This window comes from Pristis pectinata, chromosome 5 (assembly GCF_009764475.1).
Source record: "Pristis pectinata isolate sPriPec2 chromosome 5, sPriPec2.1.pri, whole genome shotgun sequence".
Classification (NCBI taxonomy): domain Eukaryota; kingdom Metazoa; phylum Chordata; class Chondrichthyes; order Rhinopristiformes; family Pristidae; genus Pristis; species Pristis pectinata.
The window spans coordinates 83,881,118-83,908,168 of record NC_067409.1 but is presented as its reverse complement, the minus strand read 5'-3'; the positions used below and the strand labels follow the sequence as shown (position 1 = coordinate 83,908,168).

Sequence of the window (27,051 nt, the reverse complement as noted above, 5' to 3'; positions counted from 1 at the left end):
CCTTTGTCAGTGGGGTGGGGTTCGAGTGTGCTGTTTATTAAACTATTGAAAATGATTCAGGAGTGCTGGGCAAAATCTAATTTTGAGATCTTTTTGCGACAAATGCAAATTCTTGACAAATTATGCTGAGGAAAAAGCAACATGACTGTCTTAAGACTCCAAGCTATCATCCTTAAACAAAAAAATAAAATAAGTAGGATTTCTCACCATAATTTTTTGGGGTAGAAATTTAATGGAACTGAATTTTGGAAGCTGGTACTACATTAAGCTTTTGTACAAGCAATTGAGGGCAAATTTCCTATCCTTATTTGAAACAGTTCAAATCATCACACTTGTGGATATTTTAAATCTCTTTATTTTTTAACTGATGGTTGTAACAAAATATAACTAATTACCAAGCATTACTGAAGATAGCATTGCAACTAATATACCATTGAACTTCTCTTAGAATGTTCAATATATTCAGAATTAATGTGCGAAACATGGGAGAATTTTCAAATGTTAAAAACAGTACAAGTTCTAAAAATGTAAGCAACTAAGATGGACAGATAACACTATTTGTTGCAGAATTTTTTCTTTATGTAACGACCAACCAACATCTGTGGCCTCTCCTGATATTCCGTAAGCACTTCATGGGAGCTGCAGATTTGATCACCTTGCAGTCGATCCAGCAAGGTGACACAGAGAACTGCACCTATACAAAGATAAAGTCCAGTTAGATGGCTTGTAAACTTTTCTTTTGTTGACACCTTCAAAATCCTAGCCTAGTGATACTTTTAATGATGCATAACTGAATTTTGTTGTGGGTGACACGAAGCAAAGCTTAGGCCCATAGTCTGCACCATTCATTCACAGCTTTTTTTAAGCCAAGAATTAGGTCACCGTAATCACCACAATGCACATCAAAAACTCCCAAATGGTTCGTAAATTAAATGCATAGCGTCATGCTGCATTTTATGAACCATTAGGAAATTATCATCTTTAGAAGCACCACATCAACTTAATAAAGTGAAAGCATGTTTAATTTGACATGAAATTGAAATCTATATTTCAAAGGACTTCAGGTAACAGCAGATGTTTGAATATAACCACATGTCCCTTTGAGTGAAAGATGGAGTGGAAAGTTTAATGAAAATTGGAAGAGAGACAAAATGAGATGAAACAATTTCAATGCTGAAAAAGGGGCAGGTTGATCAAGGAATGAAAAGGATAGAGTCAGGATTAAAGAAGTTGATATGAATATTGCAGTCTAAAGATACAAAAGCAGTGGATAGTTCAGGCCCAGGCATCATTATCAACAGACAGCTGCTGCAGGAATGTGAGAGTGGAATCTCCATATAGCCCATCGATGGTTGTGATCATTCTTTCCAGGCGTAGCAATGTAGCATTCTCCAGAACAGATACAACAAATGCTGAACATTTGGGCCAACTAATGAATGCTGGAAGTGTGCTCCACTCAAGCTTCCTCCCATCCTGCCTCACTGTATCAGCATGATCCTAAATTTGCATTTTCCTTTATTTGCATATCTTCTTTACTTGGAATGTCCCCTTACTGAATGCCTCAAATAGTCTATTTGGCAGCAAGTTCCAAATGCTTCCTACTCCTTGGATAAAGAAGAAACCTACACAGAAAAGACAATATACCAGAATTTCAGTCGCATGGCATTATCTTCTTCAGCACCATGCAGAGTGGAACATGATTGCAGAAATTTGATCAGGTACTTTGCATATCTTAACATGAAAGGTGCCTCACTGCCAAGAACAGCATCATTCTCCTTGCAACATTCCTTTAGTCCTGGGAATTAGCTTGCATGGTTAGTGGATTGATGATAGCCTAGGTTAGGTAATTGAATCATCCTCAAACTTCGCCACAAAGCTATCAGTTCCATCATTCAGATCTCGGGCTCCTATCTTGTTTAGCAGCCTCATATGCAGCATCTTGTCAAAGGCCTTCTGAAAATCCAAGTAAACAACATCCACTGACTCTCCCTTGTCTATCCTGCTTGTTACTTCCTCAAAGAATTCCAACAGATTTGTCAGGCAAGATTTCCCCTGAAGGAAACCACATTGACTTCAGTCTATCTTATCATGTGCTTCCAAGTACCCCGAAACCTCATCCTTAATAATGGACTCTAACATCTTACCAACCACTGAAGTCAGGCTAACTGGCCTATAATTTCCTGTCTTTTGCCTCCCTCCCTACTTAAAGAGTGGAGAGACATTTACGATTTTTCAGTCCTTTAAAAAGCCATCTCTTGGGGATTCTACAAATTCCTTCTCGTGGGATCCAGTACCAACATGATTTTCCCAATCTACCAGCATATTGAAATTCCCCATGACCACTGTAACATTGCCATTTTTACAAGCCTTTTCTATCTCCTGTTGTAATTTGTACCCCATATCCTGGCTACAATTCAGAGGCCTGTATACAGTATAATTCCCATCAGGGTCTTTTTACCCTTGCAGTTTCTTTACTCTACCCACAAGGACTCTACATCTTCTGATCCTACGTCACTTCTTTCTAAGGATTTGATTTCATTTTAAGGATTTGAGCCATCCCACACCCTCTGCCCTCCTGCCTGTCTTTTCGATGGGATGTGTGTCCTTGGATATTTAGCTCCCAGCTGTGATCTTCTTTCAACCACGACTCTGCGATGGCTACAACGTCATACCTGCCAACTTCTAACTGCGCTATAAGCTCATCTACCTTATTTCATATACTGCGTGCATTCAAAAATAACACCTTCAGTCCTGTATTCACCATCCTTCTCAAATTTGTCCCTATGTTGCCTGAAGTTAAATTCTTATCCCTTTCTAAATTTTCTGTCTTATTCTTTATTCTGGAGACTTCAGTAACCTCTTCTTCACCCTCCTTCCCTTTTACTTTATCCATACTTTTCCAATCTGTTGAACCACCCCCCTACTAGTTAGTTTAAAGCCCTATCCACAGCCCTATTTATGCGATTTGCCAGGACCCTGGTCCCAGTGTGGTTCGGGTGGAGTCTGTCCCATTGGAACAGCTCCCTCCTTGCCCAATACTGGTGCAATGTCCCACGAATTCAAACCCACCTCTTCCACACCAATCTTTGAGTCATGCATCTGACTCTCTAATCTTATTGACCATGTTCCAATTTGCATGTGGCTCCAGTAGCAATCCAGAGGTTATTAACTTTTTGGATCCGCTTTTTAATTTAGTCCCTAGCTGCTCAAATTCCTTCAGCAGAACCTCTTCCCTTGTCCTACCTACATCGTTGGTACCCACACGGACCACGACAACTGGATCTTTCCCCTCCCACTCCAAATTCCTCTGTAGGTCAGATGAGATGTCCCAAACCCATGCACCAGGCAGGCAACACAGCCTTCAGGACTCTCAATCCTTGCGACAGCGAATTGTGTCTATTCCCCTGACTACACTGTCTTCGATTACAACTACCATTTCTCTTCTCTCCGCCCTTTTGAATGGCTCCCTGAACCATGGTGCCACGCTTCAGTTGCTCATCCTTCCTACAGTCACCACTCTCATCCGCACAGGAAGCAAGAATCTCAGACCTGTTGGACAAGCTCAAGGGCAGAGGATCCTCCAGCACTACCTTTTGGATCCCCCTACCTGCCTCATTCACAATCACACCCTCTTGTCCCTGACCACAGACCAAATTTGAAGGAGTTAATCTAATGGGTGTCACTATGTCCCGAAACACAGCGTCCAAGTAACTCTCCCCCTCTCTGATGTGGAGTGTTTGAAGCTCAGATTCCAGGTCATCAACTTTGAGCCTGAGTTCCTCGAGCAACCAACACTTGCTGCAGATGTGGTCATCAGGAACCACAATGGGGTCCACCAGCTCCCACATCATGCAGCTACAACACATCACCTGATCCTGCACCCCTACTTTTTCTAATTAGTTGTAATTTGGTGTCTTTTTATTTAACTACTATATAAAAAAAAGGTTATGTGCTGGCAGATAAATTATTGGAGAAAATTTCAAGGAATAGGATCTATGTATGTTTGGAAAGGCAAGGACTGATCAAGGACAGTCAACATGGCTTTGTGCAGGGGAGATCTTGTCTCACAAATTTGACTGAATTTTTTAAGGAGCTAACTGACACGACTGATGAAGGCAGCATGGTAGGCATTGTCTCTTTGGACTTTAGTAAGGTCCTGCATGGCAAGTTGGTTCAGAGGTTAAGGCACATGGGATCCAAGCCAAGCTGGCGACTTTGATCCAACATTGGCTTGGTGATAGGAGGCACAGGAGAGTGGTGGACGGATGTTTTTCTGATTGGAAGTCTATGACCAGTGGTGTACCATAGGAATCAGTGCTGGGACTTTAGTTGTTTGTTGTATCTAAATGACTTCATATAAAGGACTGAAATGGTCATTCATACCATTACCAATATAGACAGATGCATGTGTAACAGGTAGACTTGTGAGGATAAACTACCTGTTACACATGCATCTGTCTATATTGGTAATGGTATATAGACAGATGCATGTGTAACAATAATGTTGGTTCACCCTCATCTGCCATGGTTCCAGTCTAGAATCCCCTCTTCCTCCTATTGCTGGAGGGCTGCAGGATAAGATGTAGTTACAAAAGATGCAGAAAAAAAATCAACAAAATATCTAATTGTACAGGAGGCCACCATTTGGGCACCGGAATTTCGTCATGAGGACACCAGGGGCATTATCCATGTCAAGACTATATGGAATCGAATGCAAACATTTCTTGTCATGGTTGACTACGAGCTTAAGTTAGTTTGAAGGGTGATTCAGGAGCAAGCGAGGAATAGCTGGAAGTGTGTGTGTGTGTGTGTGTGTGTGTGTGTGTGTGTGTGTGTGAGAGAGAGAGAGAGAGAGGGAGAGAGAGAGAGAGGAGATGGGATAGCAACAAGTATGTGATTAATGGTGTGGTTGTAGGTAAATGGTGTTTGGTGGTACTGTTTCCACCAACCTTGATCACGTGAGATTTTAAACACTTTTCAGCACTGGGACTGGGTTGATGGGCTATCATTCCCTGGAAGTGAGCTTTCAGTTCATCTTCTGCCAATGGCGCTTTATTTCATCCTTTCCTGCTTTCTTGGGTCTCCAAGCATGCAGAACATCTTTTCCAATGTCCACTCAGATGTCAAGATCTGCATACTCCAATATCTCTGCTGCCATTTCTATAAGCATTGCTCAAAAGCAAATTTCATTGACTTTGAACAGTGGTTGGATTCAGTAAATCCTTCCCTTTAAGAAGTGGAATCATGATGTAAATCCACGTGTTAGGCTCAGCTGTTGCAGGGTATTACTTGCGTTTATTATGTGTTACAGGGAAAAAGATTGTGATTGGTGTCTCTTAAGTGTATAAGTACTTGCATGAGATGCATGCATGATAAGTGCACACTAATGGCACAGAGCTAAGCTGGTCTGGAAGGCCCAATTCACCATCACATCAGCACTTTTTTTTCCATGTGCAGTTGAATTTCTAAGTCTGATGTATGTCCTTCAATCTATGTTCAATTGTAGTCTTGATATTGGGAATGGACTTTACATGTGTCTGGGAATCTCTGGGTCACTGTTTCGCAATACAAAACTGTTCCCAAATTGTCAATCTCAGCCAGAGAGGGTACAATATGTAGGAAATGGGGGACAAAAAGTCATACAGGTGTAACTGCGAGAAAAATTTTCTGGGGTTGGAATAGATACAGCCTGTGCATCTAACAATACCAGTGCAGGCAAATATCACCGTATACAATATATCAGTCACCAGCCAAATAGAGCAAATTGGGATTTCAGATGTGGCTAAATGTAGTTTTGAATTTGAGGGATGGATACCGCCAACTGGGTGTGCTCAATACTTAAGTTCACATTGCATCAATGCATCCATTAAGATTTTTTGTAAGTAGCCTGAGTGTGTCGTTTGATTGCTGTATGTGCTTTAGTCCTTATGTACTGAAAACTGGTAAGTATGTTTTAAAAAAAGCTTTGCCTAAGTGCATGCAAAATTATGTCTGAACCAGAAGCTGTGAATTCCTAAAATAGGAAAGACTTCCACACGATAATTCTTCAATTTAACAAACTAAAAAATAAACAATTTCTATTAGGTAAGTAATTTTCCATAATGAGAAAGATCTGCCAATAAATTAGAATTTATTTAGGCAAGTTACAGATATTAATAACCAACTATTAAAACAGCAGCAAACCTGTTGCAGGAAGAACATTCATTCTGTCTATAATGTCATTTATAATCTACAAAAATGTGAATAAACAAAACTTATTTTGCAAAGAAATTTCAATACTTCTGTGAGAAGTATTGCATATGTGTATGTTTACCTGGTAATCCACTTCGGTTGCACATAGCTGCAAATGCAGCAGACTCCATCTCAATGTTCCGAACTCCTGCCTCATAGGCACAGCGCAGGTAATTCATCTTGTCCTCGGCAGTATAGTGACAGAAAGCACCATCTAAACGGGCCTGGCCTGCAGGAAGTAAATATAGTTATTAACATAATCAATTTCCTCAGTAGATTCAAGTTATGGAAAATTCACAAGGATTGTAGTAAAGACTATTTAAATGTCAGTAGAACATCGGTACAACAGTTTGTGAAGCAACTGTAAATGCACAATGAAATAAATTATTTTTTGTCAATGTGTACTATCCATATTTTTCTCGATATGAAAATAATAACAGCTCATAGAAGTCTAATATACAACATGTTAGCACACATTTAAGTTAGGTTTTATGCTTCCGAGAGATGTATAGTGTGATAGTTTTTGATTCAGTCACAAGTTCTGGACATTTTTGCTTGTAAATTAAGTGGTTTGCTGGACCACTCTAGAACATTGTTAACAGTCAAGTGCTATGATATGGGTGCAAAGTCTCATATAGATCAAAGTGAGTAAAGAATCATGATTTTGTCCCTGAAAGATAGTGAACCGGATGAATTTTTTACAGATATTAACATTATATTTAAATTAGTTAACTGCATTTAAATTTCTCTGTTGCTGTGGTGCACTTTGAGAATACCTCTGGATTACTAGTTTAATTTCTTGATTAGTAGAAATGCTCATTGCTATCAGCATGAAATTCCATCTTTCTGGATCAGTGTGCTGGATGTACAGGACACATTTGTCACAGACGAACTGATCCATTCATTCTAGAAGCAATCACAAACTAATTATTAAGATTATATTTTAGATACTGAAGCAATTCCCCTCTTATTAAAGATGTGCTTGACTAGTGGATTGCCGACAAAGTTTCATTCAGAAAGTAAAAGCTCAGAAATAGCACTTTATCCAAAAAAGATGCAAGTAGAAAATGGTTTAATGCACCAAGAAGTGGTATTTAGTAATTGCTTAAGAACTCATACTGCTCCGGAGAAGATGTTTAGTCACCAGGCCTAGCTGTTACAAAATTTTCAGTACTCTGCAGAATCAAATTCAATTCTAAAAAAAGGAATATTAACTCCCAGTCTAAACAAGCTTTACTAAAATGAACGATTGGAAGAATTACTCGTGACAAGAATTAATAACACAAATTGCTTCTCGGCAAAGAAGAGATGGTGTTTACTGCTGAAGGAAGAAGAACACTAAGAACACGAGGACATTTAGCCATTTAACCAGCTTGTACTTCAGAACAGATTTGAAGATCACATACATCTACAAAAATATGGCTCTCAAAAGATAAATGTGAGGTGATATCAAGTTAAACATCAGCAGTTTTGAAATAACAGCTATCTTGAAGACCAATCAGATACCTTTAAGCTATTAAACAAATTCTACCTATTGCCTATTTTGCGTTGGAATGTTTATATTATCTTTAACTAATCTTCAGAGGATGAATAATGAATTGGCTTACTAAAATATTGGGGTTATATGTCTCTAAGGCCTGGGTTTTCTATTCAGATGTGATCTACGTCTTACGTGATCTAGTGTCTGAGCTGCTCAAATCTATTTTAAGTAATGGTGCTCTTGCATCACAGAAGCAAATAAACCTAGACACTTGGCTTGAATTGGCTGTAGTTAGTGATTAAAGCAAGTCCTTGCGATACCTACTACCAGTCCGGTTATGACAACTGCTTGGCTATTACAATCCATGGGTGGAATTTTTATATCCTGAGAGGTTATACACCAAGTAATGTATGAAATCCAAAGAGTACACTCCTCTGGTATCTCTATGGTTAACTAATGAGTAGCAAGAAGACCAGGAAAACTCAAAGGTGACTTCCTGGATTCCAGAAAAACAGCAGGAGTATTACGATATTCATCAAACTACATCCCCCAATTCACTTCGGCAGTAATTTAGGAAAGCAATTGCACTTTTAGTCATTTCCCAGGAATCATTTTGGGCAGTGCTCAGAGAGGACATACCAGAGGGCTCATCTACTGAGGCAATATGGGTGGAACTGAGGAATAAGAAAGGGATGACCATGTTAATGGGACTATATTATAGACCTCCCAATAGTCAGCGGGATTTAGAGGAACAAATTTGTAGAGACATAGCAGACAGTTGCAAGAAAAAGGTTGTCATAGTAGGTGATTTTAACTTTCCACATATTGACTGGGACTCCCATACTGTAAAGGGATTGGATGGATATAGTTTGTAAAATGTGTTCAGGAAAGTTTCCTTAATCAACCTGTAGAGATCCCAACTAGAGAGAGCGTGGTACTGGATCTCCCCTTAGGGAACAAGACAGAAGTGTGTGTAGGGGAACACTTTGGATCGAGTGATCATAATTCCATTAGTTTCAAGATAATTATGGAGAAGGATAGGACTGGTCCTCAGGTTGAGTTTCTAAATTGGAGTAAGGCCAATTTTGATGGCATCAGAAGGAATCTGGCAGGTGTGGATTGGGATAGGCTGTTTTCCAGCAAAGAGATGCTCGGTAAGTGGGAGTCTTTCCAAAGTGAAATATTGCAAGTACAGAAATTATGTTCTTGTTAGAATAAACGGCAAGGATAATGGGTTTAGGGAACCTTAGTTATCGAAGGATATTGTGGACCTGGTAAAGAAAAAGGTATAGGCAGTTAGGATCAAATGAGGCACTTGAGGAGTATAAGAAATGCAAGAGAACACTTAAGAGAGAAACCAGGAGGGCAAAAAGAGGACATGAGGCTGCTCTGGCAGACAGGGTGAAAGAGAATCCCATATTAAGAGCAAAAGGACAGCAAGAGACAAAATTGGTCCTCTTGAAGATCAGCATGATCATCCATGCATGGTGCCGAAAGAGATGGGGGAGATCTTAAATGAGATTTTTGCATCCATATTTACTCTGGAGACAGACACTGTCATGGTTCCGAGTGCTGGCCCTCGATTCAGCTCCATTGATGGTGCCTCATTGTGCAGCACATGGAGTCCATGCACTACTAATTGCATAACACACACCTGAGCCCCATTAGGAGACTAGCATAAGAACCCTGGTTTCACTAGCACTAGTTGCCAGAGTATTGGTCAATCTTTGGGTATACTTTGTCTCCTGGCTGCTTAGAGCTCTCAACTCTAGAGCAGTCCTGGTTTCACTGTTCCTCTTAGGATATCCAGTTTTTGTGTTGGGCCCCCACCTCAGAGCCCTAAGGCAAGATTCCATCTGGTTGCTGCCTGCATTTGGTTCTGAGGAAGCCTCCCGACTCCAGTCTCGTACCAGTGTGCTGCATTTGGGTTCTCTGTGAGCTTGCTCTTTGCTTGACATTGTGACAGAATACTCTGGCATCCATGAACCCAGTAGACATGAAGTCCTCACCAGCCAGGGCTCACTTCTGGGCCGGCATGACCAGCAGCTCTGGGAGGTTATGGCAGACTGCTGCAGCCTAGCAGTGAATGTTGGGCAGGTCAGCGAACAGATCAGCCAAGTCTCTGCTCTTCTTACCTCCTCCATTCTGAGAAGTCTGTCTGACCAGCCTGGACAATCTGTAGGGGCATCACCCTATGGTTTGATGACCTGACCACCCAAGGAACTGAATGTACCTGACCCAGAACCTTACACTGAGGATCTGGGAAAATGCCAGTCCTTCCTACTACAATGCTCATTAGTATTTGAGTAGCGGCCCTCCACGTACACCACTGAGAGATCCAAGATCTCATTTATCATGGGGTTGTTGTGAGGAGTGTGCTGGAATGGGCCACTGCCATCTGGGACAATCAGCCAGAGACCTGCTCCTCATTTCACACCTTCATCGAGCTCCAGTCGGCCCTTTCTCCGGTACAGGCTACCGCTAGTTTGTTGGTTGCCGAAACCCCAGACTTGTCCAGGATTCCAGTGGAGTATCATGACCTGGGGCAAGTATTTAGCAAAGGGCTCTTTCCCTGCCCCCACACCGGCCATAAGATTGCACAATCGACATTCTCCCCAGAGCTCCGCTACCTACCAGTCGACTATATAACTTGTCCTGACCAGAGGGAAGCAATGGAGGAGTATATCAATGAATCTCTCTCAGTAGGCATTATTCATCCCTCATCCTCCCCGGTAGGCGCAGGGTTCTTCTTTGTGGGGAAGAAGGATGGTTCACTGCGTCCATGTATTGACTACCGGGGCCTAAATAACATAACCATCAAGAACAAGTACCCACTGCCGCTCATCAATTCCGCGTTTGAACTTCTTCACAGGGCTACCATATTCTCTAAACTTGATTTACGAAGTGCTTACCATCCGTTCAGGATAAGGGAGGGAGACGAGTGGAAGACAGCATTTAATACCCTTCTCGGCCACTTTGAATACATAGTAATGCCATTCGGCCTCACCAATGCTCCCGCTGTCTTCCAAGCTCCGATCAATGATGTCCTATGGGACTTCATAAATCAATTTGTGTTTGTCTATCTGGATGACATCCTGATCTTCTCCAGTAGTCTCCAGGAACATACCCAGCATGTCCGTCAGGCTCTCCAGAGGCTTTGGGAGAACAAGTTCTTCGTCAAGGCCGAGAAATGTGAATTCCATGTCCCCTCCGTCAGCTTCTTAGGTTACATCATTGAGAGCAGACGAGTAAGGGCAGATCCTGAGAGGATCTGGGCGGTGGCAGAATGGCCTCGACCCACGACACGCAAGCAACTCCAACAGTTTCTGGGGTTGTGAATTTCTATCACCGTTTCATTAGGGATTATAGTCAAGTGGTGGTGCCCCTTACTCAACTCACTTCACCTAAGACCCCTTTTCTGTGGAACCCTGAAGCTGACTCAGCGTTCATGGACCTGAAGAAATGCTCCATGTCCTCCCCAATCCTGGTCCAGACCCCTCCAGCCAATACATTGTGGAGGTCGATGCCTCCGACTCCAGGGTGGGAGCGGTCCTATCTCAATGCTTCGGTTTGGATCAGAAACTGCATCCCTGCTTTTTTTTCTCGCCAGTTGTCCCCTGCCGAATGTAATTACGACGTGGGGAACCAGGAGTTACTGGCAGTCAAGCTTGTGTTAGAGGAGTGGAGGCACTGGCTAGAGGGAGCAGAACATCTGTTTATCGTTTGGACAGACCACAAGAACTTGGAATATATATGAACCGCAAAATGCCTGAATTCCTGTCAAGCCCAGTGGGCATTATTCTTTGGCAGGTTCTGGTTTACACTAGCATATCGTCCTGGGTCCAAGAACGGGAAGCCTGATGCTCTCTCCCAGCAATACACTACTGAGGAGGACCATCCTTCCCCGGTCCTGTGTAGTGGTGGCCCTCACCTGGGAGATCGAGGCCGTAGTGAAGGAAGCCCAACAGACCCAACCTGACCCAGGTAATGGACCACCCAACCGCCTTTTTGTACCAGAGTCCGTGCGGTCTCAGTTTCTGCAGTGGGGACATTCTTCTTGTTTCGCCTGCCATCTGGGGATTGATAGGATGCTTTTCCTCCTGAAGAAACACTTCTGGTGGCCCTCCATGGACGCTGATACTCGTTCCTTTGTTTCTGCCTGTACTGTCTGCGCCTGTGGAAAAGCCTCCCACTGACTACCTGCTGGATTGCTTCATCCCTTACCTGTATCTGGCTGTCTATGGTCCCATATTGCCCTGGATTTTGTCACGGGACTGCCCCCTTCTCACGGGAACACTGCTGTCCTCACTATAGTGGACTGCTTTTCCAAAGCAGTGCATTTTGTGGCCCTTCCCAAACTCCCTACAGCTCGGGAGACAGCCGACCTGGTTGTCCAACACGTCTTCCACTTCCACAGAATCCCTGCAGACATTGTCTCCGACCGGGGTCCCCAGTTCGTCTCTGCAGTATGGAGGTCCTTTTGTCAGGCCCTCGGAACATCCGTAAGCCTATGATCCGGTTTCCATCCACAGACGAATGGCCAGACGGAACGGGCGAATCAAGATTTGGAAACAGCACTACGCTGCATAACGGCAAATGACCTGTCAACATGGAGCACCCACCTTGCTTGGGTTGAGTATGCCCACAACTCTCTGGTCTGCACTGCCACTGGAAGATCCCCCTTCGAATGCTCACTCGGTCACCAACCTCCTCTGTTCTCCATCCATGAGGGAGACATCGCTGTGCCCTCAGTTCAGGACCATCTCCGCCATTGCCACAAGGTCTGGGAGGACACACGCGTGGCCCTGCTCTGTACTGCCGACTGCAACTGGAGATTCGCTGATCATTGGCAGGTTCCCGCACTAGTGTACCAGCCTGGCCAGAAGGCTTGGCTCTTGGCTAAGGACATTCCCCTCAAGGACAAGCCCAGGAAACTAGCTCCTCACTTCTTGGGACCTTTTGAAATTGAGTGGATCGTCAATCCCACAATGGTCCGGCTCAAATTGCCTACAACTGAGGATACATCCCACTTTCCACATGCCTCAGGTGAAGCCAGTGGCTAGCAGTCCATTGTGCCCTCCAGCCAAGCCCCCTCCCCCCACCCCCCCCAGAATGTTGATGACCACCCAGTGTATACCGTCCGGCGTTTATTGGATGTACACCGCCGGGGTAGGGGCCTGCAGTACTTGGTGGATTGGGAGGGATACAGTCTGGAGGAACGTTCCTGGGTTCCTTGCTCCTTCATTTTGGACCCCTCCCTCATTCAGGAATTCCATCAGAACCATCCAGATAAGCCCAGTGGTTCGCCTGGAGGCTCCCATTTGGCGGGGGAGGGGTACTGTCATGGTTCTGAGTGCTGGCCCTTTATTCGGCTCCATTGATGGTACCTTGTTGTGCAGCACATGGAGTCCATGCACTATTAATCACATAACACACACCTGAGCCCCATCAGGAGACTAGCAATAAGAGCCCTGGTTTCACTAGCACTAGTTGCCAGAGTATTGGTCAACCTTTGGGTATACTTTGTCTCCTGGCTGCTTAGAGTTGTCCACTCTAGAGCAGTCCCAGTTTCACTGTTCCTCTTAGGATATCCAGTTTTCAGGCTGGGACCCCACCTCAGCCTCGAGGTAAGGTTCCTTCTGGTTGCCACCAGTGTTTGGTTCTGAGGAAGCATCCTGACTCCAGTCTCATACCAGTGTGCCGCATTTGGGTTCTCCGCGAGCTTGCTCTTCACTTGACATTGTGACAGACACAGACTACAGAACTGACTCAAAAGAGTAGTGAGGTCATGGACCTTATCTGGATTACGGAAGAAGAGGTGCTGGCTGTCTTGAGGCACATTAAAGTGGATAAATCCCCAGGGCCTTACAAGGTGTCACCTCAGACCTTGTGGGAGGCTAGTGCAGAAATTGCAGGGGCCCTGGCAGAGATATTTGAAACATCCTTAGCCACGGGTGAGGTGCCAGAGGACTGGAGGATAGATAATGTTGTTCAAGAAAGGCTCTAAGAATAAGCCAGGGAATTATAAGCCTGACATCAGTCGTGGGTAAATTATTGGAAGGCATTCTAAGGGACAGGATACATAAGTATTTGAATAGATAGGGCCTGATTAAGGATAGTCAACATGGCTTTGTGCATGGTAGGTCATGTCTAACCAATCTTAGAGTTTTTTGAGGAGGTTACCAAGAAAGTTGATGAGGGAAAGGTGGTGGACATTGTCTATATGGACTTTAGCAAGGCCTTTGACAAAGTCTTGCATAAGATGCTGGTCCAGAAGTTTAAGTTGCTTGGCATTCAGGATGAAGTAGCCAAGTGAATTCAATATTGGCTTACTGGGAGAAGGCGGAGGGTGGTAGTAGATGATTGTCTCTCAACTGGATGCCTGTGACTAGTGGTGTGCTGCAGGGATTGGTGTTGGGTCCATTGTTGATCATCTATATTAATGATTTAGATGATAATGTGGTAAACTCATCAGCAAATCTGCAGGTGACACCCAGGTTAGGGGCATAGTGGACAGTGAGGAAGGCTATCAAAGCTTTCAGCGTGATTTTTACCAGCTAGGAAAATGGGCTGAAAAATGGCAGATGGAATTTAATGATTTCTTTCAACCATTCAGAGTTGACTTGGCTTTTTCTATATGGAAAAGGAAGGGAATGATGTTTTTGTGACTTATTCATTGAAGCTGTTTTTCATCTTTTGAACAATTGTCTAACAAATACAATTTGTCTAGATCACACTTTTTTCAATATTTGCAAATTAGAAATTCTTTAAAAGCTACTATACCCTCTTTACCGACACCATACAAAACTGAAATTATGGAAAAAAATTTTAGGTCTTAATCCTTATCAGAAGGGCTTGATAGCAATAATCTATGATTTAATTATGAAAATACATCCAGAATCATTGGACAAAATTAAGAATGAATGGAAGAGTGAACTCCAGACATCTTTACCCACAGAGACATGGAAGAAAATTCTTCATTTAGTTAATACATCTTCAATGTGTGCCAGACACTTTGATACCGTTTAAGGTAGTTCACAGGATCCATATGTCAAAAGATAAGCTAGCTTGTTTTTATCACCACGTAAGTCCTATATGTGACAGATATAAATCAAATGTGGCTTCTCTGACACGTTTTGGTCCTGTCCTCTTGGAAAAATATTGGAAAGACATTTTTAACATTATCTCAACTGTACTGAATATTGATTTACAACCTCACCTTATCACTGCAATTTTTGGATTACCAAGGATAGTCTGGCCATTTATCTGCTTCCACTTACTGTATGATTGCCTTTGTCACGTTAATGGCCAAACGATCCATTTTGCTTAAATGGAAGGATCCAATACCCCCTACTACTTTTCAAAGGTTCTCTCAAACTATATCATGTTTAAACTTGGAAAAAATTAGGATTGGTACTGTTGATCCTTCACTTAAATTTGAAGACATTTGGAGTCCATTTATTCAATACTTTCATATGATATAGATCCCTTTTCAATTTAGAGGAACAGAGTTGATGACATAATGTTGCTCTGTTTCTATTGAGAAATTTCAGTCCAGTTTTTTCTTTTTTTTGAAATTTTCTTTAGTTTGGTTTGATTAGGGGATTTTCTTTTCTTTTATATACACAATAAATCTTTTTCTTTCCTTTCTTTTATTATATTCATCTACTAAGATTGTGAGATCTAAAGATTTTATATTTTATTATTCTTTATCTATGCCATGATTGTTCTCTTGATCTTTGTATTACATGTACAATCATTGATGTTATATATTAATCTGTATTAATTTGGAAACTAATAAAAAGATTGAAAAAGAAAGGAATTAAATGCAAATAAGCATGAAGTGCTACACTTTGGGAGGACAAACCAGGGTAGGATTTACACAGTGAATGGTAGGGCTCTGAGATATGCAGCAGAACAGAGGGACCTGGGAACACAAGTTCATAGTTCCTCGAAAGTGGCATCACAGGTAGATAGGGTCGTAAAGAGAGCCTTTGGCACTTTGGCCTTCATAAATCAGGACACTAAATACAGGAGTTGGGATGTTATGTTGAAGTTGTACAAGACGTTGGTGAGGCCAAGTTTGGAGTATTCTGTGCAGTTCTGGTCACCTACTCACAGGAAAGATATCAATAAGCTGGAAAGACTGCAGAGAAAATTTACAAGGATGTTGCTGGGACTCGAGGACCTGAGTTATAGGGAAAGGTTGAACAGGTTAGGACTTTATTCTCTGGAATGCAGGAGAATGAGGGGAGATCTTATATATGTATACAAAATTGAGGGGTATAGATAGGGTGAATGCATGCAGGCTTTTTCCCCTAAGGTTGGGTAAGACTAGAACTAGTGGACATGGGTTTAGGGTGAAAGGTGAAACATTTAAAAGGAATCTGAGGGGAAACTTCTTCATTTAGAGAGTAGTGCAAGTGTGGAACGAACTGCCAGTGGAAATGGTAGATGGGGGTTCAATTGTAACATTTAAGAGAAGTTTGGATAGGTACATGGATGGAGGGGTTTGGAGGGACATGGTCCAGGTGCAGGTAGATGGGAGTAGGTGGTAGATCAGGTCAGCATGGACTAGATGGGCCAAAGGGCCTAGTTCTGTGTTGTAGTACTCTATGACTCTAAATGCACAAGCACATATTGAATAAAAACTAGATTGAATGGTTTCCTATTGCTCCTCACTTAAAAACCCCACTATAATTATGGCTGTGCATGCTGAATAATAGAAGATAACCAGTGGCTATGGACGTGTGTCCAGGAAAGAGTCAATACCTTGGGGTGCGGGAGGTGGTAGGGAAGGAATTGATCAGAAAAAAATTGCAGCATTTACATACAATAAATGTTTTAACCATTCAGTATATGTGACTTTACACAGTTCCTTGCAGTTGATTCTCGTACCATATAGAGCAGTTGTTCATGCAGAATATTGTTCTGCAATAATACTTCCTCTGCAACGTTGTACAACTACAATTTGTGATGGAGAACCACTTCAAAAATACATGGATCCATAGCTTAAAGGCAGTTAATCTGACAGCAAAAGTAAAACACTAAGGGTGCAATTTGTCAATATAGTTAAGAAATGGAATGAGTGAGTGCCAATAGACTTAGTCTCAGGAAAGCAGAATCTGCTGAAAACAGCACTATTAACAATAGCAAAAAATCAATTTGATTGACATCATCATACTTATAGGTGCAACCACAGCTAATGGATGAAGGCCATTAAATGTTCAATTGTCTCTGGTAAATTTGCACTTTGTCATGCTTATTTGTTACCTTTCCAAATAGTTCCTGAAAATTTCATCCATTACATTCTATTCACTGAAGGGTTACAGTCTTTTTTGAGTATTGTATAGAGATTTATATCCTCACTGACAGCTGCCTTAGATTTCAGTATAAATCACTGGCTCATAACTTGAGTGAGGGAATAAGCACTCATTGCCATGACAGGAAATCTCACAGCATCTTCTGGAGCCCGCACAAGTGCAGGTAACTGCAAAAGTGCAGAAATTCAGTTGCTGCTGTCAGTGATTTCCTGCATCTCCAGTGTTTTATTGCAACTTTCTCCAACGTAATCTGCAGAAATGATTGGAGTGATAAGAACTTCATGTATTTCACAACTTTTGCGATAAAATAACACTGAAATGCTACTCTTTCTTGCTTGGGGTGTAAGTGTTAATGTATAACAACATTATTAATGCTTAACAATCTCCCTTACCCCAAAAATGTTTATATGTGGATTGTGATAAATATTTCAAAATTCAATGCCCATTTAAGATGAAAAATAATTAATTTTATCTTAATTTCTTGTGATATTTCAGACAGGCTCATGCCTGTTATTCATGTTCATAAGATATTTAAAAGTGCAGTTACTTTATTCATTTTCCTAGATTTGGCCATTGCAGGCAAATCCAGCATTTATTACTTAACTGAATTTAAATTGCTCTGCTGTTGTGGTGCACTTTGTCCACCATAATTGCTGCCACCATAAATCCAGCATAATCGCCCTTCAGAATATGGTGGTGAACCCCTTCTTGAACTGTGGCAGACATTCTGTGAAGATACTTCCACAACCTTATTGGGGAGACAGTTACAGGATGCAGATCTAGCAATGCCAAAGGGACAGTCTTATATTTTGAAGTCAAAATGGAGGGATGCCCAAATGGGAAAGGTGCTCCTAGAGTCATGGAGTCATACAGCATGGAAACAGGCCCTTCGTTTCAACTGGTCCAAGCCAACCAAGATTCCCATCTGAGCTAGTCCCACTTGCCTGCATTTGGCCCATATCCCTCTAAACCTTTCCAATCCCTGTACCTGTCCAAGTATCTTTTTAATGTATCCACCCCAACCACTTCTTCTAGCAGCTCATTCCATATATGGACCACCCACTGGGTGAAAAAATTGCCCCTCAGGTTCCTATGAAATCTCTCCCCTCTCACCCTAAAACTATGTCCTCTATCTCTTGATTCCCCAACCCTGGGAAAAAGACAGGGTGAATACACACAATCTATACCCCTCATGATTATATACGCCTTTATAGTATCACCCCTCAATCTCCTATGCTCAACCTCAGTCTCTCCAGTCCCAGCAACATCCTCACAAATCTCCTCTCCACCCTTTCCAGCTTAATGGCATCTCTCCTATAGCAGGGTGACCAAAACTGAACACAATATTCCAAATGCACCCTCACAACATCTTGTATCTGCTGCTGATCTTTTTGTCGTAGAAGTCACAGGTTTAGGAAGAGCTGGGACTGGCCTAGGTGAGCAATTGCAATACAATTTGCAGTTGGACACAGTGTGATGGTGATGGCAGGGATGAACAGAGTTTTGGATTAGGTGCTAATCGTGGGCTGCTTTGTCCTGGATTGCCATCCAGCTCCTCGAGTGTTGTGTAACTGCACTTAGCTAGTCAAGTTGGAAGTATTCCATCACACCTGTTTTCTCAATTTTTCAATTCTGATGAAGAGTCACATTATTTCTGCTTCCTCTTCCACAGATGTCCCTGATCTACACATCTACCACTTCCTGCTTTTACTCCACCACCATTGTTGTGTGCCTCGTAGACAGTGGAATGACTACGAGTTAGGAGACAAGTCACTTGTCACAGGATATCCAGTATTTATATATTGTCTCAATTGGATTTCTGATTAATGACAAAACCTCGAGTATGTCAATTTTGAGGGCCAGAGTGATAGTAATGACTCTGAATATCAGGAGTAGATGGTTTGACTCTCTCTTGTTGGAGATGCTCACAGAGAGGTAAATAACCAGCTTGCAAAGAGTCAAGATAATTGGTGGAAGGGTTAAAGGCACATTGTGATATAAAGTTTCATCCAAAGTGATGTGGTCCAAACTCATTACCTGAAAGGCCAATAGAGGCAAAAACTCTTACCATATTTAAGAAGTATCTTTATTTGTGTGTGTTATGTTGAAGCCTGCAGGGTTATACTCTTGAGTGCTAGGAAGTTGGGTAAGGTCTATATAGTTCTTTTCACCTGGCATAAACACAAATAGCCTTTATGATTTTATGATTCTTCACATTGGCTAAGTAATGTTGAAGAATTCTTGAGAAAGGTCTAGGGACTGAGCAAAAAGGAGGATGAAGGATTTCATGACAGGATGTTTGAACTACTGAAATATCACCTGGGGGACCAATTTTGTAAGTCTATATTTACATCAGTGGAACTAAATTTATAAATCAACATAACCAAATGAGAGGTACTTACTCTAAGTGCAGAAATAAATTACTTTGCCATAAGCTGTCAGCAGTCCCAGGATAAAACCAGATTAATGAATCACAAGGGATGGAGTAGTTTGACAATCTGAATGGATCATATTTATGTAGCATGTTGGTGAGATGGAAAGGAACAAATTTTATTCCTATTGCACCTTGTATTCTCATGAGATTTGGGACCATTCTGCACCAGTAAATGACTTTTGAAAGGTAGTGATGTTATAATGCAGGTAATTTAGATCATATCACAAACCAAAACAAAAACATCTCCTGATAAGCATCAACTTTACCTCAGGTCTGATGGTTTGCAGGAATATATTTCTCTGATCCGATTGGAAAAAAATCTTAAAAGGACAATTGTAGTTGATGTCATGTTTCAAATATCAACTAAATTTTACAAGTTCTTGTTTCCAGCACAAAGCTTGCTAAGACCTGCAACTGGAAATTATATTTATGTGCAGAAACCAATAAGCCCCAAGGATTGTGTTCACCTTTGGTCAAAACAGTGGAGGACATTTACCTTTGTGCCACATCCTTCACCTGCACTGCTGCAAGGATAAGTCCAAAACTGGAAGGACAAATTTGTAATTTTTACACATTACAAATTCAAATTAATGTCTAGTGCTAAATATAATAAAACAAACACCCCCCCAAAAAATTATAAACTTCATTATTTGTTATTATTTACTAATACCAATGCAATAGATAGATAATTTTCAAGACTAAGTCACATTATAAACCAAAAATGTATATTGTACCATTGTCTTTGGGGGTTTCTGTGTCACAGGCATTCAGAAGCTTCAAGAACTTTGTTAGGACATGACAATTAGCTAAATCTTGGGATGTGGGTTGTCCACCTGTCAGTTTCTTTTTATAGTTTCATAGTAGGGGACCTTATTAATGGGCAAAGACCTCAGGGGATTGAGAACAAGATCAGAGGGCCAGGACCTGTGTGCACCATTGGGTTAGGAGTGAGTGGGCCAAGCAAGAGTTTGGAGGGAGATGGGGTCTGGGCCTCAGAGGGCTGGCAGTGAAATTGGGGGTCAGTGCTGTGTGATAGTGGGAGGGAGCTGAAAGATCATAGGAAGGTATGGAGAATCATAGAGATCCTAGTCCAATACTACATGAAGATTTCATTGTCCTGGTAGAGCCTAATGACAGGAGCTCTCAGGGCCACTTGGCCATATTTCTTTTGCAAAGTTACAAAAGAAATGTTGAATGCAGAATGATATCACTTCATGTGTGACTGATGTGAATTTTTGATGTGACTTGCATAAGTGCCTGGTTTAATTTCCAGAGTGACATTAAATGACCTGGAAATGGTCATTATTGCATTTCACTCTAGATATAGTCAATTTTCAATTGCTTAACACTGAAAAAACAGCATTATTCGATTAAATTCCAAGGCTATGATTTTTAAATTATCCTAAATGGTATTGGTCTTTTTATGGCATATTTTCTCTCTTTTAAAATGATGAGGCCAAAAAATTGTGTACAACCTTATCTAAACATTAAGGTCGCTAAAGAGAGTTTGGAAATCACATGATGCTAAGAACTCAATTTCATGATATCAATCCAACTGTAAAATTGAGGTAATTTGATTCAAGGTAAGAACTCACCAAAACATAAACACTAATGAAGAACTCTACAGTCAGAATCAAACTTTAAAAACAAAGCAACAGAAAACTTGATGAGTTCCTGAAAATGGAAGCAATGAAGGAACAACAAAGATAAAGAAGAAAAATAAAAAAAAATGAAGAGAGGCTGATGAGGAAAGGTAGACTGGTAATGAGAATTAGCATCATTGTATTGTTGAACTCACAATGAAACATTATCAGCAAGTTCAGTAGTTGAGAGTCTGGTTCATTTAAGCCATAACTATGCTAGTTTTCATTTTATTAAATTTTACCTGATAAAAAAATTAAGAAGGTGATAGTTTTATGAGATGTCAAAGGCAAAAGAAAAGATTCTGCTGAGTATCTCGTGATGTTTTCTTTCTCCATGAATGCTGACTGACCTACCGAGTATCTGTAGCATTTTGATTTTTATCTCATGAAGGGTTTAGGTCCTTTTCTTACAAGCTGTAAAATCTTTGTTTATTAAAAGCCTTATCTGTATATGGAAGTCAAAGAGATCTTCCCACCTCCAGATTAAGACAATAAATCGATAACTCTAGCTCTCAAATTCTCAACAGAATTTTGCTCGATTTTCAATTCATTATCCACGACCATCAATCACTATAACCTCTTCCACTACCTCCCCATTGGAATGTTATTTTTTGCTGCAAAATGCAAAGATATTTTGTAAATGACCAAACCTATAACTTCTGAAGACAAGAGAAAATCTTTCATCAAAATCAAATTCAGCAGAGAATTTCAAACACACTTTCTCATAATCAACTGGAAAGTTTGTATGTCAAAAATGTTTCCTCAAATTGGTCCCCTTAGTCTTAACAAACAAACTTGTGCATAAATGCAGTGGTTTCTTATTACTTTTCACAATGGCAAACAATTTGCCAATTACCTTTTTTTTGTTCAATTTACACTGAATCTTGACATAATCTTGACAAATTAAATAAGTAGGCAAAATTGGAAAATGAAGCTCAGTGTGGTACTGTGACAGATCATTTACTTCGTAATCAGGAAAGAAATAACTGCTTATTTTCTAAACAGCAAAAAAACTAAGAACTATGAAGGGACAGACAGTTGTGAGCTTCCATGAATGCAAATCACAGATATAAAATCAAATACTCATAGAATATTTCAGTTATTCTCAAGAAGAATGGAATATAAAGGGAAATAAATTTTACTTCGGTTATATAGAACCTTTCTCAGTTTCCCTATAATTTCTATGAAAAAATGTTTGGAAAATATTAAGGACTTCACATGCAATCTGTAAAGTCTGCTCTTTGCTTTCCAAGTCCTCTGCATTTGATGAAGTAACTTATGAAGGCACCTAGATAAATACTGTGACATCCAAAGACCTGAGATACACACCTGGATAACGCTGCCGTAATTTTCTTCCAAGTATGTGAGACCTGCTTCAGTATTAAAGGGGAACTGTTTGGAAAATTTCCCAGGCTTTGGGGTCCAGCCATGGGAATGTACTTCACATAGTTCTTCAATACTCAAGCCTGATAGTGGATTACCCTCTGATCGTATCCTAACTGGTGCATCCCAATTCCAATTATGAACCTGATCTCTGCTAACCCGCAACTGTTTACAATTTCCATTAATGCCCCATTCTGTCTCTGTAGATATGGATCCCTGCTTGACACTGTGACCCATACAACTTGCAATTTGCAATAGTAGGGAAGCAGACAAAAAACAATTGGTGCTTTAACTGTGTAAAGATAATTACATAGCATGCAACAATCTGAATTTATAACCTCTGTTATTGACCCATTCACATGAGACAATAACTTTTCACCTTCTAATCAATCAAAACCTCTCATCATGTTAAAAACTATGAGATAAATTCTACCCAAAACAGAACTCAACATTTCCAATTACAACTTTATAACTGAAGTCCCCATCTCTAGAAATATCTGGCAAACCTCCTATAAATTCTTTGTAAGACCCTTCCCTGAAATGTGGGGCTCAGAACTACCCACAATATTTCAGCTGAGACCTAATCAATTTCTGTGATATATCCATGTTTCTTCCATATAGCTTGATTTTTTGTTTTGAGACTTATGTGAACCAATCCTAAAACTGTAATATCGTCAAGTATGCTTTATGAACATATTTCCTACCTTCATAGAAATCAGACGTGCATAGGGTAGTACCAAGAATAGTGTCGAATTTATTAAGTTCCTTGCTGCATTTAAGCATTTCTTGAGCCAGACATTCATTTAATGCAGTTGGATAAGACATAGTCATCCCCATTACATTTTGTTTGAGGCAAGGATTGAAGCAAGGATCCACTGAGACTCTGGTGACCACAACTGTACCTGGCTGCACACCTGAAAAATGAAAAAAAAAACCTCAAAACCACAGCCCTATATAGTTTGATCTGAGATTCAATCATAGCTTACAAAAGAGAACTATATATGTATGCCAGGAAGAAAATATTGCAGGGACTTGGGAAAGGATGGTGGCATGGGACTGATTCTTCTTTGAAAGAGGTGGAACAGACTCGATGAGCATGGAACCATAGAAATTTATTGCAGTGAAATCTGATTCAGCCTAAGCTCTATATAAATCAGATCACGTATTGACACTAACCCAATGTTAGGTAATTGAATAACAGCATAACATCACTCAGTATTCTTGCACATGGCACCATTTAGTTTTTTTTTGTATTTGTTCTATTGTTCCTGGCAATACTGGTGTTTACTATCCATCCCTAAATGCCCTTGAACTGAGGAGATAATTAAGAGTCAACTACATTGGTCTGTCTGGAACATTGGCCAGACCAGGTAACGATAGCAGATTTGCTGGACAGTAAGAGTCCAGATGGGTGTTATGACAATAATTTTCTGCTGACCATTACTGAGATTAGTGTTAAAACAAAAATCTGGATTTGACTTAATTAATTGATTTTAAATTCCACAGCTACCAGGGTGGGATTCAAACTCATGTTTCTGGATTCATGAACCACAACACTAATTCTGAGTCCAGGAACTTAACCACCACAATATTGTACCCTGTAATTCACAGACTACTATCTTTGAAGTCCTAATTTTAATTTCATCTCCACCTCCTTGATATCTTCTTAGAAGGCCTCAGCCTTCATTCTCATGTCATTGGTAAAATGAGTCATGACAACATAAAAATAACCCCTGGCTTTTCATCCTTCCCTCCCAGAATGCTCTACAGTTGGTCAGTGACATCCTTGACCTAAATTACATTTATGGAAATGGAAAAGTATTTCTCCTCTCCCCTCCCTAACTATTGAACTCTTCCCTCTAGCTTTTTTTGACCTTTCTATCACCAATCACTACACTTAGTCACCCATGATCCCATGTTCTTGACTCAGCCTATGCTCACCTGAAGAACCAGGTAGAGCGTGATGCACTCCTGCACCTCCTGCCTGGTCCTCCCAGTTGATCTACTGGTTACCCATTCGATCTACTGGTTACCCATTCGATCTACTGGTTACCCATTTCTCCTCTATCTGTAGACACTTAAGCTGTGGGATGACCACCTCCTGAGCCATGCCATCTTTGTAGCATTCATTCTTGTGGATTCACTATGGTGAAAACAACTACTGCTCAGGGTCCAACATTCAGATAGTGACCTCTGTCACTTGACATCAGTTCCTGCATGTGGTTGCTCAGGACATAAGATGCATCCTCATTTTCTCTTATGGCACAGGACGTGTAATGAAAAGGGCTGAGGAGCCCTGCCAGCTCTCTCAGGTCAATATTTAACATCTGGCCATTTTACTGGTAATACACCATTAAATAATTGTTATATTCTTCGTAACATAATATTTTAAAAATCTTTATTTGTTTAATACAAGGAAAATGACAAAGGTGCTGTAACTGTCTACGATTTGCTATACTTAAGAAGGCTGTTCTTTTTTATGATACCTGCCAAATTCTATATTTAAAGATCTCCATTTGTGTATATATATTATCAAATATTTCTTACAAGTGGGCAATAATTTCCCATGTTTTATGGATTCATGACATCAGTACATCATGTTTCACATTAGTGTAGTGACTGAAAGATTAATTTGTGTTGTATTGATAGCTATTTCATGTTCAGGATTTAGGAATGGATTAATCAGAACAGTGGTTATTCCAAGGTGATGAGTGGTACAGTAAAAATACTGCTTTACACAATCAAATATATTTGATCAGAACAGAATCCAGGTGCACAATTTGAAATACATTTCTTGTCAATACATAATGTTAGCACTTAAGATTTATGACAGGGCTATTCGAACAAGACAGACTAAAGATATGAATGAGTAAAATTCAACCCACTGCAATTTTACATGGCAATAATAGTCTTTAATGTGCAATGTTTATATCTAGACTCCTGGACTGTCACAGTATGGAAACAGGCAGTGCAGTCCTTCAAGTTTGCACTGCTGCTTGTCTCCATCTTTCCACTCACTGCATCTTTTCATGTTCCACTTTTTCAAACCACTATTTAATTCTCTTTTACAACATGCTTATGGATTCTGCTTTATCAGACTTCTAGCATTATGGTCAACACTCAGAGGAAATGTTCCCCTGGCTTTTCCTTTGTAATGCTGAATGCTGTCTGTTCCCTACTCCTCCACGTTTATTCCACTTATCTCTGATCATGGCTGTGCCAATTTTAAACCTTTGCTCAAACTTGACTTCCAAATTCCAGTTCTGCTGTTATAACTAAATTTCTCACTACACTATAAAACTCAATAAGATTCTTACCTTTTTTACAGTTTGGGTTTTAAGGCAGCTGCCTCCAGCTTATAGCCCACATCCCACTGCTACAATTATCTCATGAGCTGACAATAGTCCTACTGATCGACTAAATTGCTACAATCAGAAAGCAAAATACTGCAGATGTTGGAAAACTGAAATGAAACCAGAAAATGCAAAAAACCTCAGCAGGTAAGGCATCATCTGTAGAGAAAACAAAACCAGATTGATGATCTTTCACCAGAACTAGGAAAAGTTAGAAATAAATTTTATTTGTAAGTAGCATAGGAGAATGATGGAGAAGTTTGTGACAGGATGGATACCAAGGAAGACTTATGACACAGATAGTGTTGGTCCTGCTGGGAGTGGTTCATAACTTTCTTTCTGCTGGGAGAAACAGAATCCATGTCATTCCGTCTCTCTTGGTCTCCACCCTATCACACATCACACTTTATTATTTCCACCCTTGGCTCTCCTCTGCTACTTAAAATATCTATTTCTAACTTTTCTATGTTCTAATCAGAAGTCATCAATCTGAAATGATAACTCTTGTTTCTCTCCACAAATGCTGTTGCTACAATGTTGTTCTTGAGCAGAAATTCTCCCTCTTGGGCAGATGCATTTATACATCTTACTGGACCACCTATTTTGTCATCATTTCTTCACAAATATTTTCCTACTGGGATGCCGTACTGTGCAGAGTCTGATATCTTAACCTTCAACCAACTTCTCATTCACTCACCCTCCATGCCTGTCTCCAAACCTGGACACACCGACTGAAAAACCCAACTACACTCAACCAGAATTAATTTCATCGCACCATGGGACCTCTGACTTTAACTGTGGACTTTCTTCTATTGTCTCTTCCCCATTATGTTCATATCCAGAACATGTCTAAATCATTCTGTAATCATGCTTGTGTAACTTATTTTTCTGTTGCCTGTTTGTAGCACCTTTCAGTTGGCTTTCTGGACTTAATGTCATTAGAGCTGGGCTATCCAATGTGAGCCCACCAGGCTCTGATTACTTGTGTCAGGGTGGGGTGGAACAGGTCCATATTCTACAAAATCATTCCAATTAAGGCTGGGTCTGGTTGTATCAAGCAACACTAGCCCAGTTTATATTTTAATTAATTTCTTAGGATCTAGGCATTCAAGTCAGCATTTATTGTTCATCCCTAAATGCCTTTAAAAAGGCAGTGATAAGCCACTTCTTTAACCTACTACAATAATTCTGGTGAAGGTACTCC

At 40.7% G+C, this 27,051-nt stretch overlaps 1 protein-coding gene across 2 annotated transcripts in view; it reads right to left on the bottom strand.

The window, feature by feature from the left end:
* Positions 1 to 339: 339 nt before the first annotated feature.
* Positions 340 to 27,051, bottom strand: part of upp1 (uridine phosphorylase 1) — a 47,424-nt gene continuing 20,712 nt past the window's right edge. For both annotated transcript variants that reach the window (XM_052015664.1, XM_052015665.1), the window contains exons 6-8: positions 23,199 to 23,408; positions 6,314 to 6,460; positions 340 to 694 (exon numbers count right to left, since the gene is read on the bottom strand). In XM_052015664.1, coding sequence (XP_051871624.1) covers positions 555 to 694; positions 6,314 to 6,460; positions 23,199 to 23,408 — 497 coding nt within the window. In that variant the 3' untranslated portion in view covers positions 340 to 554. The remainder of the gene's footprint in view (positions 695 to 6,313; positions 6,461 to 23,198; positions 23,409 to 27,051) is intronic.